Source organism: Pongo pygmaeus, chromosome 18 (genome assembly GCF_028885625.2).
Source record: "Pongo pygmaeus isolate AG05252 chromosome 18, NHGRI_mPonPyg2-v2.0_pri, whole genome shotgun sequence".
Classification (NCBI taxonomy): domain Eukaryota; kingdom Metazoa; phylum Chordata; class Mammalia; order Primates; family Hominidae; genus Pongo; species Pongo pygmaeus.
In genome coordinates this window covers 32,619,309-32,636,212 of record NC_072391.2, presented here as the reverse complement: position 1 = coordinate 32,636,212, position 16,904 = coordinate 32,619,309, and the positions used below count along the sequence as shown (strand labels likewise).

The following is a 16,904-nucleotide window of genomic DNA, read 5'->3' as shown; positions in this document are numbered from 1 at the left end:
AGCCCATAGACAACAGCAGCTAATGGGGTTTGTGAGTGAAGACGAGGAGGCCCATGTGTGTGTGTGCGCGTGCGTGTGTCTGCGTGTGTGCGTGCATGCGGACGTGTGTGCGTGTGAGCATGCATGTGTGCGAGTGGATTTGTGTGCGTGTGAGGGTGCAGGTGTGCGTGTGTGTGCATGTGCGCATGCATGTGTGTGCGTGTGTTCGTGTGAGTGGGTGTGTGTATTGCCGTGAGCAGACAATTGCTGGAATAAAGGAAGAAAGAGTTTAACTGGAGAGGGCACAGCAGATAGAATTGAGCCAGACAATTGGTAGGGCCCACAATCACATGTGTATTAACTGTAAATATTTATTGGGCATTTACCATGTGCTGGGCACTGTTCTAAGAGCTATATGCACATTAACTAACTCCTATGTTATAGATGCGGAATAGAGAGAAGTGACTTGTCCAGGGTAACACAGTTAGGTGTGGCACAGCTGGGATTTTACCTAAGCAGCTTGGCTCAAAAAAATGCTGTCCTAACCATGCTCCTAACCCCTTATACCCTTAACCTCTCTGGACATGGTCACGCCCAAATTCACAGACACAACAGCCACACCTTGAAACACACACACACACACACACAGCAGCACAAATTTTGACATGGTCTTATCTGCTGACAAGCCAGCCTCAAATAAAGTCAACCAAGACACACTCATTTTATTTAAGTAATGTACATTTTATTTAAGTCATGTGATGGATTTTCACAGAATACATATGCCCAGGGAACCAGCACCAGATTACACAACAGAACTGGATCAGCTCCCAGAAGCTCTCCCCTCGTCCCCTCTCAACCCTAAGGGCGACCACTATCTTGACTTTGGTGCACTATAAATTAGTTTTGTCTGGTTCTGAACGTAATACACCTGGAACCATCTAGTATGTACTGTTGTATTTGGCTTCTCTCACTCAAGATTTCATCATGCGACTTGTCTATTTTGCTGTGTATAGCCGGGCATGTCAATCCCGTTGCTGTGTCTATGTGCATGGTAATGAGTAGGGCATCATTCATTTTCCATTCTGTTGATGGGTTATTTCCAGTTTGGGGCTGTTATGAAAGGGCTCTGAACGTTCCCATGCACCCTCTTGATGCTCACACCTACACATTTCTGCTGGGTGTTGACAGCCTAGGAGTGGAACTGCTGGATCACAGAGGTGGCATATGTTCGGCTTCATTAGAAAACTGCCAGTTTTCCAAAATGTCTCTACCAATTTACACTCCCCCAGAAATACAACAGAGGTCCAGTCGCTCTACTTTCTCGCCTCCACATGGTGCGGTCTCTTTCACTTTAGCCATTCTGGTGGTGGAGACCCACTCGTATTCGCAGCGCCTGGCGCGTAATTGGCACTCAGTTAACAAGACTGTTGAATGAATGGATGACTAAGTTGGGCGGTGTAGACCAAGAGCCTGGCGAGGGCGGACACACGCACGCACTCCACACACAGCGTTTCGCGGACACCCACCGCGGCTCACGCAGCGCAGTACACAGACCCTCTCGCGCACCCCGCGCCCACGTGGTCTGAACACACGGCCTCGGCCCTGCCTCGCGCGTCCGGTCGCCGAGCCGTCCCCAACTCCCGCTCTCGGCGGCGGGCAGGGGGCGCTGCGCGTCCAGGCGCTCCAAGGGGGCGGGCCCGGGTCGGGGCGGGGCCGGCCGGGCTTCCAGGCCTGGGCTCTGGCCGCCCGCGCCACCCGGCCGCTCCGGGGACAGGCCGGGGCGGGGCGCGGCGGCAGGAAACGGGGCGGGGACTCGCGGAGGCGTTGGGGACTAGAGAGGGCGCGGCCAACTCCCGGGGGGACGGCAGGCCGAGAGCGCGGCGCCCGGGCCTGGCGCCGAGCCTGAGCCCGCCGGACGGGAGGCGGCCCCGCCGCGGGCTCGGCCCCGGCCCCAGCCCCGCCAGCATGGCCGGCCGGACCGTACGGGCCGAGACCCGGAGCCGGGCCAAGGATGACATCAAGAAGGTGATGGCGACCATCGAGAAGGTCCGGAGATGGTGAGCGCTGCCCGGGGGCCAGGGACGGGACACGGCGGCACCACCACCACCAAAGGCGTCTACGCTACCCTCGCCAGCTCTGGGCCCCGGGTGTTCGGTGTATCTCCACCCACTAGCTTTGCCTTGAATCCACAGGGCTCTGTCCCCGTTCCCCTGGCTACTCCTGGGGGTCTACAAAGCGTGATCCCCAGCCGTGTCCTCCCAGAGCGGGAGCCCCCGCTTGTGCCCCGCCCCCTAAAGCTTTGACACCCCTCCTGCAAGTGCGCCCCGGGATCTGCAGGGCTCTGATCCCGGGCCAGGCCCATAGCCACGCCCCCCATGTGTGCCCCAGGGGTCCGCAGAGCCAGGGCCAAAAATCATATCCTCTCTCTAGAGGCACCCACCGCCTATGCCCTGGGGTCTGCAAGACTCTCTTTCTCCATGTAACTATGCCCCATTAGCAAAACTGTTGCTACCCTCCTGTGCCTCCTCAACCTCTGCAGGTACCCCCAGATGTGTCCGGCTCCTAGGGGGGTGGGTCTCCCCTCAGGCCTCTCTGACCCAGCCCCCCACCCTCCCACAGGGAGAAGCGATGGGTGACTGTGGGCGACACTTCCCTTCGTATCTTCAAGTGGGTGCCAGTGGTGGACCCCCAGGAGGAGGTGAGCAACCCCCATTCCCACAAGGCCCTGCATCTGTGCAACCTCAGGCAAGTTCCTCCCCACCCTGACCTCTACCTCCAGCTCCCCCAGACCTCAGATGCAGCAGGACAGACAGGAACCATCATTAGCAGCTCCTCCCCTTTTGCCCTCTTTTCTGCTCCACACCCCCTGAGTTCGAGCCCTTTTGCTTCTCAGTGCCTCAGTTTCCTTAGGTGTATGGTGGGGCTTTCCAAGAGCTCTGACCCTAATCCTCTAACCCCCAGGAGCGAAGGCGGGCAGGTGGCGGGGCAGAGAGATCCCGTGGCCGGGAACGTCGGGGCAGGGGCGCCAGTCCCCGAGGGGGTGGCCCTCTCATCCTGCTGGATCTTAATGGTAGGTAGGGATCCTGAAACGCGGGGGGCTGTGGGGACTGAAGGAGTGTACTAGGGATCTCAGGCCAACCATCTCTGCTCTTGCTCCCACAGATGAGAACAGCAACCAGAGTTTCCATTCGGAAGGTTCCCTGCAAAAGGGCACGGAGCCCAGTCCTGGGGGCACCCCCCAGCCCAGCCGCCCCGTGTCACCTGCCGGACCCCCAGAAGGGGTCCCTGAGGAGGCTCAGCCCCCAAGGCTGGGCCAAGAGAGAGGTAGGACCAGGTACCTCCCAGGAGCCCTCTCCTCTAAGTCCTGTCTTCTCCAGAGTCTAACCTACCAGCTTATCCCTATACCTGCTCCCCGTCTTGTGCACCCCCTCAAGGCGCCTTCCGACTCCTGCAGAATCTCCCTGTAGCTGCTGTCTCATTCCTCTGGTCTCTTAGAATCTATACAGACATATCACTGTCTGAGATTTTCATGTAAATTAAGTTTTTACTAGTTTATCTTTCTCCTCACTCTCATGTCGGTTTCCTGAATGTTGGGCCCATATTGATCTTTTTTTTTTTTTTCTTTGAGAAAGGGTCTCACTCTGTCACCCAGGCTGGAGTAGTGTAGTGGTGTGATCATAGCTCACTGCAGCCTTGAACTTCCTGGGCTCAAGCGATCCTCCCGCCTCAGCCTCCCAAGTAGCTGGGACCACAGGCATATGCCAACATACCTGGCTAATTTTTGTATTTTTTGTAGAGATAAGGTTTCACCATGTTGCCCAGGCTGGTCTCAAACTCACTTGCTCAAGCAGTCCTCCACCTTCAGCCTCCCAAAGTGCTGGGATTACAGGTGTGAGCCATCACACCCACACCCGGCCCCCCCCCCTTTTTTTTTTAGAGACAAGGTCTCTGTCACCCAAGCTGGAGTACTCTGGTGCAATCATAGCTCACTGCAGCCTCAAACTCCTGGGCTCAAGGGATCCTCTGGCCCCAGCCTCCCAAATAGCTGGGACTACAGGTGTGTGCCACCATGCCCAGCTAATTCTTAAATTTTTTGTAGAGATAGGGTCTCACTATGTTGCCAAGGTTGGTTTTGAACTTGTGGCCTGAAATGATCCTCCTGTCTCAGCCTCCCAAGGTGCTGGGATTATAGGCGTGAGTCACTGTTCCTGGCCCTATGTGATCTTGTTCACTACTGTATCCTCAGAATAATATGGGACACATAGTAGGTGCTTAGTAAATATCTGTTGAGTGAATAAATAATAGTGATAGTCATAGGGGTGATTAATAATAATAGGAATAACAACAGCTAGTATTTATTGAGCTCTTACTGTGTGCCAAGTAAACACTTTATGTGGTTGGGTTTTTTTCTTTTCTTTTCTTTTTTTCTTTGAGAGAGTTTCGCTCTTGCCAAGGCTGGAGTGCAATGGCACAATCTTAGCTCACTGCAACCTTCACCTCCCGGGTTCAGGCAATTCTCCTGCCTCAGCCTCCTGGGTAGCTGGGAATATAGGCATGAACCACCATGCTCGGCTAGTTTTGTATTTTTAGTAGAGATGGGGTTTCACCATGTTGGCCAGGCTGGTCTCGAACTCCTGACCTCAGGTGATCTGCCCGCCTTGGCCTCCCAAAGTGTTAGGATTACAGGCATGAGCCACCACGCCCAGCCTTTTTTTTTTTTTTTTTTTTTTGAGATGAAGTCTTGCTCTGTTGCCCAGGCTGGAGTGCAGTGGTGCGATCTTGGCTCACTGCAACCTCTGCCTCCCAGGTTCAAGCGATTCTTCTGCCTCAGCCTCCCATGTAGCTGGGATTACAGGCATGCCACCACGCCCGGCTGATTTTTGTTTTTTTGTTTGTTTGTTTGTTTTTGAGACGGAGTTTCGTTCTTGTTGCCCAGGCTAGAGTGCAATGGCACAATCTCAGCTCACCGCAACCTCTGCCTCCCGGGTTCAAGCGATTCTCCCGCCTCAGCCTCCCGAGTAGCTGGGATTACAGGCATGCACCACCATGCCCCACTAATTTTGTATTTTTAGTAGAGACGAGGTTTCTCCATGTTGGCCAGGCTGGTCTCGAACTCCCAACTTCAGGTGATCCGCCTGCCTCAGCCTCCTAAAGTGCTGGGATTACAGGCGTGAGCCACCGTGCCTGGCCTAATTTTTGTATTTTTAGTAAAGATGGAGTTTCACCACGTTGGCCTGGCTAGTCTCGTACCCCTGACCTCAGGTGATCCGCCCGCCTCGGCCTCCCAAAGTGCTAGGATTACAGGTGTGAGCCACCGTGCCCAGCCAACACTTTACGTGTTTTTTTCTCATTTAATTTTCACTACAACCTTACAAGGGTGATGATCTTGTTATGATCCCTATTTACAGATGAGGAAACTGAGACCCAGAGAAGTAACTCAGCCAGTGAGCCAGCACCTTGGGCCTGGGTCCTCATCAGCTCTGCTTTTTTTTTTTTCCTTTGAGATAGAGTCTCACTCTGTCGCCTAGGCTGGAGTGCAGTGGCACGATCTCGCTCACTGCAACCTCCGCCTCCCAAGTTCAAGCAATTCTTCTGCCTCAGCCTCCTGAGTAGCTGGGATTACAGGCGCACACCACCACGCCCGGCTAATTTTTGTATTTTTAGTAGAGACAGGGTTTCACCATGTTGGTCAGGATGGTCTTGAACTCCTGACCTCATGATCCACCTGCCTCGGCCTCCCAAAGTGCTGGGATTACAGGCTTGAGCCACCGTTCCCCGCCAGCTCTGCTTTCTTCCATGCAGTCAAACCCATCTGATTGGCACCTCTTCCTCCCAGGCCCTGCCCTGTCCCTGGCCTTCCCATTTCTCACCCATTTTTGGTTCCAGCTGGTCTCTTCTAGTCACCTCCACACAGCTGCCAGAACAACTTTTTCCTTCATATTTTTTAAGCTTTGATTTTTTTTTTTTTTTTTTTTTTTTTGAGACAAGGTCTCACTCTGTCGCCCAGGCTGGAATGCAGAGGCGTAGAGGCGTGATCACGGCTCACTGTAGGCTTGGATTCCTGGGCTCAGTCAGCCTTCTGAGTAGCTGGGACTACAGGCATGCATCACCATGCTCAGCTAATTAGTGTTGTTATTTTTTATAGAGATAGGGTCTTACTATGTTGCCCAGGCTGGTTTCAAACTCCTAGGCTCAAGCGATCCTCCTGCCTCAGCCTCCCAGAATGTGAAACCCTGTCTCTACTAAAAATACAAAAAATCAGCGGGATGTGGTGGCACATGCCTGTAATCCCAGCTATTAGGGAGGCTGAGGCAGGAGAATCACTTGAACCTGGGAGGCAGAGGTTGCAGTGAGCCGAGATCGTGCCACTGCACTCCAGCCTGGGTGACACAGCGAGACTCTGTCTCAAAAACAAAAACAAACAAACACACAAAAAGAACACCCTGATGTGGGCCTGTGGGCTGGGTCTGGGTCTGGGTCTAGACAGTGCCAAGCAGTTGTATACCTTTGCTAATATAAAAATGGTAGCAAGCATTTATTGAGCACTTACTGTGTGCCAGCCACTGTGCTTTACCTGCATCCACTCATCTGACCCTCACAACAGCCACATGAGGTAATTACTATCATTATCCCCATTTTACAGATGGGGAAACTGAGGCCCATGGAAATTAAGTAGCTGGCCCAAGGTCAGGATTTGAACCCAGGCAGTCCAAGCCCAGAATCTGTGGCAACTTAGCACACATTCCCTCTGTCTCACGTGTCATACTTTCCTGTCCACCGCATCACCCTCAAGCTCCCATGTCAGTGTTCCCTCCTCTGCTTCCTGGGGCACAGCCAGGTTCCTGCTCTCTCCTCTCTGCTCCCATGGCCCTCTGCCCTCTGTGACTGGGGCCTGTGACCATCTGTTTCCCCCACTGTCTGTGCTGCTGGCACAGAGTGGCTGTTCAGGGGATGTTTGTTACCTTGACGTTTCAGATCCTGGGGGCATAACTGCTGGCAGCACCGACGAACCCCCAATGCTGACCAAGGAGGAGCCTGTTCCAGAACTGCTGGAAGCTGAGGTGAGAGAGGCCAGAAGGCTGGACTCCTGGGTCTTGGAGGGAATGGGGGATCTGGGCAGCCGAAGGCTTGGAGCCTGCATCCTGAGGGCCTGGAGGAGAGGCAGACCTGGGACGGAGCTGAAGGCTTAGGGGCTGGGTTCTTGGGACTGAAAAAGAAAGGGTGTTTCAGAGACAAAGTGCTGAGGGCTGGATCAGGGCTGATTGAGACCATTAAAAGCCTGACAAAGCTGGGCGTGGTGGCTCACGCCTGTAATCCCAGCACTGTGGGAGGCCGAGGCGGGTGGATCATGAGGTCAGGAGATCGAGACCATCCTGGCTAACACAGTGAAACCCCGTCTCTACTAAAAATACAAAAATTAGCCGGGCGTGGTGGCACGTGCCTGTAGTCCCAGCTACTCGGGAGGCTAAGGTAGGAGAATTGCTTGAACCTGGGAGGCGGAGGCTGCAGTGAGCCAGGATCGCGCCACTGTACTCCAGCCTGGGTGACAGAGCGAGACTCCTCAAAAATAAATAAATAAATAAAGCCTGACAAAATCATGGCGCTCCTCCATGCATTTTCAAAAAATATCTTAACTGTATAATTAGCGTAAGAAAATTCCTCATAAACCTCTGACATTTCTCACGAGGCTACCTCGAGGCATTTTCAGAAATATCAAATATCAGGTTCGTTCCTCCACACAGTGTCACTGTCGTTGTTGTTGTTTTTGGTGCCTGCTTCCTCTGCATCCTGGGCATCTGGCCCTGGGCTTGCCTCCCGGGCCCAGGAGGGGAGGGGAGTGGAGGCTTTGGAGAAGGCAGAGGCTCAGAGGCTGGACGCCTGGGTTCCGTGGAGCTCACGCCTGTCCACCCTTCCTCTCCAGGCCCCCGAAGCTTACCCCGTCTTTGAGCCAGTGCCACCTGTCCCTGAGGCAGCCCAGGGTGACACAGAGGACTCGGAGGGCGCCCCCCCACTCAAGCGCATCTGCCCAAATGCCCCTGACCCCTGAGAAGCTGGCCTGCCTGTCCTGTTGCCTGAGGGGCCCCTTTGGCTTTTTACAAATAAAGACCCTTTTGTAATTTTGTGTCATGTCATTTCCCCGTCAGGGCTGGGGAGGGTCTTTGGAGACAGTTTTGTCTCATGCTCCATTGCTCAGATGTGGTCACTGAAGCTCTGAGAGGACCTTCCTATAGTGACACCGCAAGGCAGAGTGGGGTGGGGGCTTGAGCCAGGACCCTGCCTCCCAGTACTTCCCGGGTCTGCCCTATCTCCCGACCTTCACCTCCTCCTCTGGGAGGCCCAGGACCCCTCTTCCTGCTCAGCCCTCGCCTGGGCCTAACAATTATCAAAACTCTGGGTAGCTAGGCCATGATTCTTTTTTTTTTTTTCTGAGACACAGACTTGTACTGTTGCCCAGGCAGGAGTGCAGTGGTGCGATCATGGCTCACTGCAGCCTTGACGCCCCACCTCAGCCTCCCAAGTAGCCAGGACCACAGGTGTGTGCCACCATACTCAGCTAATTTTATTTATTTATTTATTTATCACTATTTTTTTTTTGGAGAGTTTTGTTCTTGTTGCCCAGGCTAGAGTGCAATGGCGCAATCTCGGCTCACTGCAAACTCTGCCTCCTGTGTTCAAGCAAGTCTCCTGCCTCACTCTCCTGAGTAGCTGGGATTGGAGGCGTCTGCCACCACGCCCGGCTAATTTTTGTATTTTTAGTAGAGACTGGGTTTTCCCACGTTGGCCAGGCTGGTCTCAAACTCCTGACCACAGGTGATTTGCCCACCTCGGCCTCCCAAAGTGCTGGGATTACAGGCATGAGCCACCATGCCCAGCCTGCTAATTTTATTTTTTGTAGACATGGGGTCTCGCTACATTGCCCAGGCTGGTCTTGAACTCCAGGGCTCAAGTGTTCCTCCTGCCTTGGCCTCCTAAAGTGTTGGGATTACAGGCGTGAGCCACTGCGCCCGGCCTATTCACATTTCATACATAATAACACAGAGGCCCAGAGGGACTTGGGGGCCTGGGATGACCAACCCATTCCCTGCCCTGAGGAAGCCACTCCTCCATCCGGGATGCCTGGCCACACTTCTGGTTGGGTCTAACTTATCCCCATCTCAATCACCGTCTCCTCCGAGAAGCCTTCCCTGACTCTAGGCTCAGTGAGTTTTTGAGCTCCAGCAACCCCTTGGGCTTCATTCTCCTTGTTTCATCATTTATCAGGCTGTTCTGGGATCCGTGGTTTTTGTGTCTGTCTTGTCTACGAGGCTGTGGGCTCCTAAGGGGTCTCTACACAACACTGGGAACAGGGTAGTCCCAGCAGCTGCTTCATGAATGAGTGAATACATGAATGGGCTGGGGTTTTCTAGGCAGGCTTCTCTGAGGAGGTGGCATGTGAGCTGGGCTCTGAGACATGAACCTCTGTGCTAAAACTCAAGTCAGAAGCCCTGGTTCAAGTCCTGGCTCTGTTACTCCCTGAGTGGCTCTAGGCAGGCTGTTTCTACTCTCAGTCTTAGTTTGTTCATCTGAGCAATGGGAACAATAACTAGGCCTCATCTGCCCCAGGGGTTTGTGGGAAGCTTCAAGTAATATAAGGCCCTCTCACTCTGTGCCTATAGGGTCATGTATATTGGCCCTATTTTTATTTTTAATAAAGAAAGATACTGAGGTTCAGAGGGGACCAAATTGGAACTTTAAAGAAGCATTAAAAACTGTAGGCTAGCTGTGGTGGCTCACACCTGTAATCCCAGGCCTTTGGGAGGCACAGGTGGGAGGACTGCTTGAGGCCAGGAGTTTGAGACCAGCTTGAGCAACAAAGCAAGACAAAAAATGAAAAAATTAGCCAGGCCTACTGGTGTGCGCCTGTAGTCCAAGCTTCTTGGGAGGCTGAGGTGGGAAGATTGCTTGAGCCCGGGAAGTCAAGGCTGCAGTGAGTGATGATTGCACCACTGTGCTCAACTCTGAGCAACAAAGCAAGACCCTGTGTCTAAACAAACAAAGGAAATGTAAGGATGCTTCCCACAGCAGCTGCAGTGGTGATGGTGGAGCCAGTGCTGTCCAGGGAAGCCAGGCTTGCTGCAATGTAGTGTAACTGTTTCTTATCGCTGCTGTAACAAATTGCCACACATATAGGGGTTTAAAGCCACAGACATTAGCCAGGCATGGTGGCTCATGCCTATAATCCCAGCACCTTGGGAGGCCAAGGTGGGTGGATCACCTGAGGTCAGGAGTTTGAGACCAGGCTGACCAACAAGGTGAAACTCCATCTCTACTAAAAATACAAAAGTTGGCTGGGCATGGTGGCGGTCGCCTGTAATCCCTGCTACTCAGGAAGCTGAGATAGGAGAATTGCTTGAATCCGGGAGGTTGCAGTAAGCCGAGATCGCACCACTATACTCCAGCCTGGGTGACGGAGCGAGACTCCATCTCAAAAAAAAAAAAAAAAAAGCCACAGACATTGATTCTCTTACAGTTATGGAGAAGTCCAAAGTTAGTCTCACTGGGTTAAAGTCAAGGTCTCAGCAGTAGTTCCCTCCAGAGGAGGATCTCTTTCTTTGCCTTTTCCGGCTTCTAGAGGCCACCCACATTCCTTGGCTTGTGGCCCTTCCCTCATCTCCAATCAGTGTAGCATCTTCCAATCTCTCTCCATCATCACATCTTCTCTAACTCTCCTGCCTCCTTCCTCCAAGGACCCTGTGATGACACTTGGCCCATTTGAATAATCTAGGACACTCTTCCTATCTCACGACCCTTAGTTTCATCACACCTGCAAAAGCCCATGTGCCATATAAAGCAACACATGCACAGATTCTGGGGATTCAGATGTGGACTTCTTTGGAGTGCCATCTTCATGGTAAGGTCGGCTGTTTGCTGGGTGTGTGGCCACCTCATGACTCCCCTCAACCACTCCCGAGGGAGGAGAGTGTTCTGTAGATGGGAAAGTCCCTTGTGTGGGTTAGTGGTGCAGTGTTAAAGCTCAGAATTCAGGTTCCGGGTTTGAATCTCAGCATCTGCATTCATTTGTTGTATGACCTTTAGCAAGTGACTGAACCTTTCTGTGCATCTGTTTTCTCATCTATAAAATGGAGATAATAGGCCGGGCGTGGTGGCTCACACCTGTAATCCTAGCACTTTGGGAGGCTGAGGCGGTTGGATTACTGAGGTCAGGAGTTCAAAACCGGCCTAACCAACATGGTGAAACCCTGTCTCTACTAAAAATAGCAAAATTACTTGGGCGTGGTTGCAGGGCACCTGTAATCTCAGCTACTCAGGAGACTGAGGCAGGAGAATCTCTTGAACCCAGGAGGAGGTTGCAGTGAGCTAAGATCACGCCATTGCACTCCAGCCTTGGCAAAAGAAGGAGAATCCGTCTCAAAAAAAAAAAGGAGATAGGAAATAATAGTGATATCAGCCTGGTGAGAGTATTCTGAGAGTTAAATTAGGCCACACATGGAGAGACAGCCCTTGGCCTGGGACGTAATAAGTGCTCAATAAATGGCAGGTTTTGTCCTACTGCCCCATGTTATAAATGAGGTTACCAGAGACTCTCCTGTCCCTGAGGCTGGGGACAGAAGCCTGGCCCCAGACGGGGTGTCCATTTCTGAGCAGCCTTGAGAAGCTAAAGTTTGAGTCTCCCCTATTCTTGTCCCTCTCTTGGTCATGGGGCCTAGGAAACTGTCTTGATTCCCCCCAGGCATGCCCCCACCCTCTCATGCCCCATTCTTTGACCTGGTTTTTTTTTTTTTTTTTTGAGACGGAGTTTCGCTCTGTCGCCCAGGCTGGAGTGCCGTGACGCGATCTTGGCTCACTGCAAGCTCCGCCTCCCAGGTTCACGCCATTCTCCTGCCTCAGTCTCCCGAGTAGCTGGGACTACAGGCGCCCACCACCTCGCCCGGCTAATTTTTTGTATTTTTAGTAGAGACGGGGTTTCACCATGTTAGCCAGGATGGTCTCGATCTCCTGACCTCATGATCCGCCCACCTTGGCCTCCCAAAGTGCTGGGATTACAGGCATGAGCCACTGCGCCTGGCACTTTGACCTGGTTTAAAAGCCAGTTTGGGCCTGGCGTGGTGGCTCACGTCTGTAATCCCAGCACTTTGGGAAGGCCAAGGCAGGTGGATCACTTGAGGTCTGGAGTTCCAGACCAGCCTGGTTAACACGGTGAAACTCTGTCTCTACTAAAAATACAAAAATTAGCCAGCCATGGTGGTGCATGCCTGTAGTCCCAGCTACTCAGGAGATTGAGGCAGGAGAATCACTTGAACGTGGGAGGCGGAGGTTGCCTGGGCAACAGAGTGAGATTCCATCTCAAAAAAAAAAAAAAGCCAGTTTGGCTGGATATGGTGGCTCACACCTGGAATCCCAGCACTTTGGGAGGCTGAGGCAGGAGGCTCGCTTGAGCCCAGGAGGTTGAGGCTGCAGTAAGATGTGATTGTGCCACTGCACTCCAGCTTGCATGACAGGGCAAGACCCTGTATCTTTAAAAAAATAGTGAACATGGCAAATTTAAAAAGCTATCTCTTCCAGAGCCACCGCCCTTATTTACCACCTTGCTGTCTCCCCTTTCCACCTCCTCCCCAAGTTCCACACTCGCTTTGTGGAAATCCTACCCCTGGCTCTCGGGCCCCACCTCTGGGGCTCACTGACTCCTCCCCTCTGAGCCCTCATCCGTCCTTGGCCACTCCCCTCTTCCTGGTCTGGGAACTGTCTCTTGCCCTGGCCTTGCTTCTCTTTGTGCACACTCGCCCTGCTGGGTCCCGCCTGCCCTTTGAATCAACAGTTCCTCATTCTCTGACTCTAAGTTCCGCCCCCACCTCCAGACTCCAGGAGCCAAATGGCTGCATCACATCTCCATTGGGATATCCCAGGGACCCCAGCCTCATCCTCCCCACAACCTGTTCCTACCATCCCAGGAGCCAGCCAAGATGGTGACACCAGGAGTCAGAGTCACCTTCCAGGAACCACCACGTCCTGTTAGGTCTCTGTCTTAAGTAATTTTCCAGTTAGCCCCTTTCTTCAGGGCAACGCTGCTTTACTGGGTGCCAGCAAAACTAACAGCCTCCTGGTGCCCACCTCCAATCCATGCTCCACCCAGTAGCTGGGCAATCTTTCAGAAACCCGTATCTGTCCCTGCCACTGCCCCCAGTTAGAACCTTCCTGTCCTCATTACCTGCAGGATGGAGCCCACAGCCTGCTGCATACCCACACCTGCAGCCACTCTCTGAACTGCTCACAGCCCCCAGATGCCTGCTGCCATCTCTCACCCCTTGGGTTTTGCTCACTGGCTGCTCCACCATGAAAGCCCCTCCCATCCCCTCTTCACCTGGCAGATGCCAAAGCAGTTTTCAAGTCTCAGCTTCTGGGGTGTCTCTTCTGCCTTCCCTCAGCCCCTTACCCCTCCTCTGCTGTGTCGTGGAGTGGTGGCTATTGCTTTGTAGTGGTCTGTGTCTGCTTGGTTTTTCAGCACCAGTCTGGAAGCCCCAGGAGGGCAGAGGATTCCCTTTATTCATAGCAATAGGTACTTATTGTGTGCTTACTGTTTGCTGGGCACTGTTCTAGGACCTGAGGATGCAGCTTAAAGAACACAGAATAAATGGCCAGGCGTGGTGGCTAGCACTTTGGGAGGCTGAGGCGGGCAAATCACCTGAGGTCAGGAGTTCAAAACTAGCCTGGCCAACATGGTGAAACCCCATGTCTGCTAAAAATACAATAAAATTAGCCAGGCCTGGTAGTTGGTGCCTATAATCCCAGCTACTCGGGAGGCTGAGATGGGAGATTCACTTGAACCTGGGAGGCGGAGGTTGCAGTGAGCCGAGATCGCACCACTGCACTCCAGCCTGGGTGAGTGAAATTCTGTCTCAAAAAAAAAAAAAAGAACACAGGAAAAAAAAAAAAAAAAAGCCCTGCCCTCATGGCACCTGCCTTCAGGCAGTTATATCCTAAGCAGGAAGTTAGAGTGCTCTGGAAAAAGCAAGCACAGAACAGGAGATGGGGAGAGAGCAGGGTGTGATTTTAAGCAGGGGCAAGGCAGGGGCCTCACTGAGGCAAAGGCTGAAGAAAAGCTGGAAGGAGGTGAGGGAGAGAGCCTTGCAAGTTTCTGGGAAAGAGCATTCCAGGCAGAGGGAATGGCCAGGGCAAAGGAGAGCCAGTGTGACTGGAGCGGAGGGAGGGAGGGACTGGGGAGTGAGTTCAGGTCAGCTGGGCCTCGCAGGCAGGGCAAGCACTTAATTTATCCTTCACACTGGGAGAATGAAAACAAGGGCAGTACTAATCATGCCGGGAAGACAGGCAGAAGCTGGGCCAGCAGAACTTATGGTCGCCCTGCTCAGAGGCCAGTGTCAGGACTTGGCTTTTCCTCTGGGTATCGTGGAGTGTTCTGAGCAGAAAAGCATAATCAGACTTAGGTTTTGTTCCTAATTTGTGTGTGTGTGTGTGTGTGTGTGTGTGTGTGTGACAGAGTCTCACTCTGTCACCCAGGCTGGAATGCAGAGGTGCAATCTCGGCTCACTGCAACCACTGCCTCCTGGGTTCAAGCGATTTTCCTGCCTCAGCCTCCCAAATAGCTGGGATTATAGGCACCCGCCACCACATACAGCTAATTTTGTATTTTTAGTAGAGACAGTGTTTCACCATGTTGGTCAGGCTGGTCTCGAACTCCTGACCTCAGGTGATCCACCCACCTGGGCCTTGCAAAGTGCTGGGATTACAGGCATAAGCCACTGCACCCGGCCTGCAGGCACATTGTTAACTAGAGCCCAGTATTCATTCACAGGTTTTTCCCCCCTCTTTGATGTAAAATATCCATATAGTAAAATGCATAGATGTTAATTGCTTGATTCAGTGAATTTTAACAAAAGCATAGTGCCAGGTGCGGTGGCTCACTGGGAGGCCAAGGCAGGAAGGTCATTTGAGTCCAGAAGTTTAAGACCATCCTGGGCAACATAGTGAGACCTCATCTCTACAAAAACTTAAAAAAAAATTAGCCGGGCATGATGGTGCACACCTTTAGTTCTAGCTACTTGGGAGGCTGAGGTGAGAGGATCACTTGAGTCCAGAAGTTCAACATTGCAGTGAGTTATGATTGTACCACCGCACTCTAGCCTGGGCAACAGAGCAAGACCCTGTCTAAAAAAATAAAAATTAAAAATAAACAGAACAAAACAAATGCATACATCTGCATAAGGAAACTGTTCTCAAATACAAAACATCACTATCACTTGCCAGAAAGTTCCCATTGCCCCCTTCTCATCTCCAACTCCCCAGAGTCAACCGCTGTTCTGACTTTTTTTTTTTTTTTTTTTTTTTTTTTTTTTGTATTTTTAGTAGAGACGGGGTTTCACCATGTTAGCCAGGATGGTCTCAATCTCCCGACCTCGTGATCCCCTCACCTCAGCCTCCCAAAGTGCTGGGATTACAGGCATGAGCCACCGCACCTGGCCTGTTCTGACTTTTTTAATAAGACAGGGCCTTGATCTGCTGTCCAGTATGGAGTGCAGTGGCATGTTCACAGCTCACTAATTTTTTTTTGTATTTTTTGCAGAGACGGGGTCTCACCATATTGCCCAGGCTGGTCTTGAACTCCTGGGCTCAAGCGATCCACCTACCTCTGCCTCCCAAAGTGCTGGGATTACAGGTGTGAGCCACTGCACACAGCCTTTTTGTTGTTGTTCAAACGACTTTAATGATGCCACAATGTCTGTCCTCCCCCAAGTAACTGGGTAAAGTGTTTTTGTTTGTTTGTTTGTTTTACATCATAGCTCACTGCAGCCTTGAAGTCCTGGGCCTAAGTGATCCTCCCACCTAAGCTTCCCGAGTAGCTGGGACCACAGGCATGTGCTACTGCACCCAACTACTTAACATTTTTTTTTGTTTGAGACAGAATCACATTCTGTCACCCAGGCTGGAGTGCAGTGGCATGATCTTGGCTCACTGCAAGCTCTGCCTCCCGGGTTCACGCCATTCTCCTGCCTCAGCCTCCCAAGTAGCCGAGACTACAGGTGCCCGCCACTATGCCCGGCTAATTTTTTTGTATTTTTAGTAGAGATGGGGTTTCACCGTTTTAGCCAGGATGGTCTCAATCTCCTGACCTCGTGATCTGCCCGCCTCAGCCTCCCAAAGTGCTGGGATTACAGGCATGAGCCACCGCGCCGTTTTTTTTGTTTTGTTTTTTTGTTTTTTGTTTTTTGTTTTTGTAGAGAAAGGGGGCGGGTGTCTCTGTTGCCTAGGCTGGTCTGGAACTCCTGGCCTCAAGGGATCCTCCTGGCCTCACAAAGTGCTGGGATTACAGGCGTGAGCCACCACACCTGGCCTGATTGTTTTAAAGTAACGGATTGGGTGAACCTGTTCTGGAATTCCATGTAAACAGAATTAAGCGGTATGTAACTCTTTTGCACCTGCTTTCTTTTACTCAGGCTAATATTCTTGAGGGTCATCCGGATTATTGTGTGGATCAGTAGTTTGTTCCTTTTTACTGCTAAATTATATTCCATAGGCCAGGATCACTCTGCTGGGTGGAGAAGAGATGGGCCCTGCCAGGGCTCAGAGACTCGGGTGAATGCACCCCAGGGAGATGGACAGCCTTTTCTTAGGAATTTCTAGAATGCGGAGTCTGTGGCATCAGTCTCCCCAGAAATCTAGGAAAACAGAACTACATCAGGAGAATCTAGCATGACCAAGCATCCCTGTTTGCCCAGGACTTTCTTGGTTTTAGCACTGCAGGTTCCGTGTCCCAGGAGACACCCCAGTCTTGAGTAAACTGGGATGGCGGATCACCATCACCTTAGCAGGATCCTGCCACTGCCCTTGGGGCTTCCGGACCCTTTTCACACAAGATTACATTCTGTTCCTCCTATGGATTCATTTTCCTTAAACTCTAAACTGGGCTCCTC

General features: G+C 52.2%; 1 protein-coding gene across 4 annotated transcripts in view; it reads left to right on the top strand.

Moving 5' to 3' along the window:
• Positions 1–1,710: 1,710 nt before the first annotated feature.
• Positions 1,711–16,904, top strand: part of BCL7C (BAF chromatin remodeling complex subunit BCL7C) — a 66,070-nt gene continuing 50,876 nt past the window's right edge. The window contains exons 1-6 of one of the 4 annotated variants that reach the window (XM_063654971.1): positions 1,711–2,036; positions 2,599–2,677; positions 2,941–3,049; positions 3,142–3,303; positions 6,955–7,040; positions 15,557–15,649. In XM_063654971.1, coding sequence (XP_063511041.1) covers positions 1,945–2,036; positions 2,599–2,677; positions 2,941–3,049; positions 3,142–3,303; positions 6,955–7,040; positions 15,557–15,649 — 621 coding nt within the window. In that variant the 5' untranslated portion in view covers positions 1,711–1,944. Of the gene's footprint in view, positions 2,037–2,598; positions 2,678–2,940; positions 3,050–3,141; positions 3,304–6,954; positions 7,041–7,900; positions 8,097–15,556; positions 15,650–16,904 lie in introns of those variants that run through there. The other 3 variants (XM_054453474.2, XM_054453473.2, XM_063654973.1) reach the window with 3 other exon arrangements.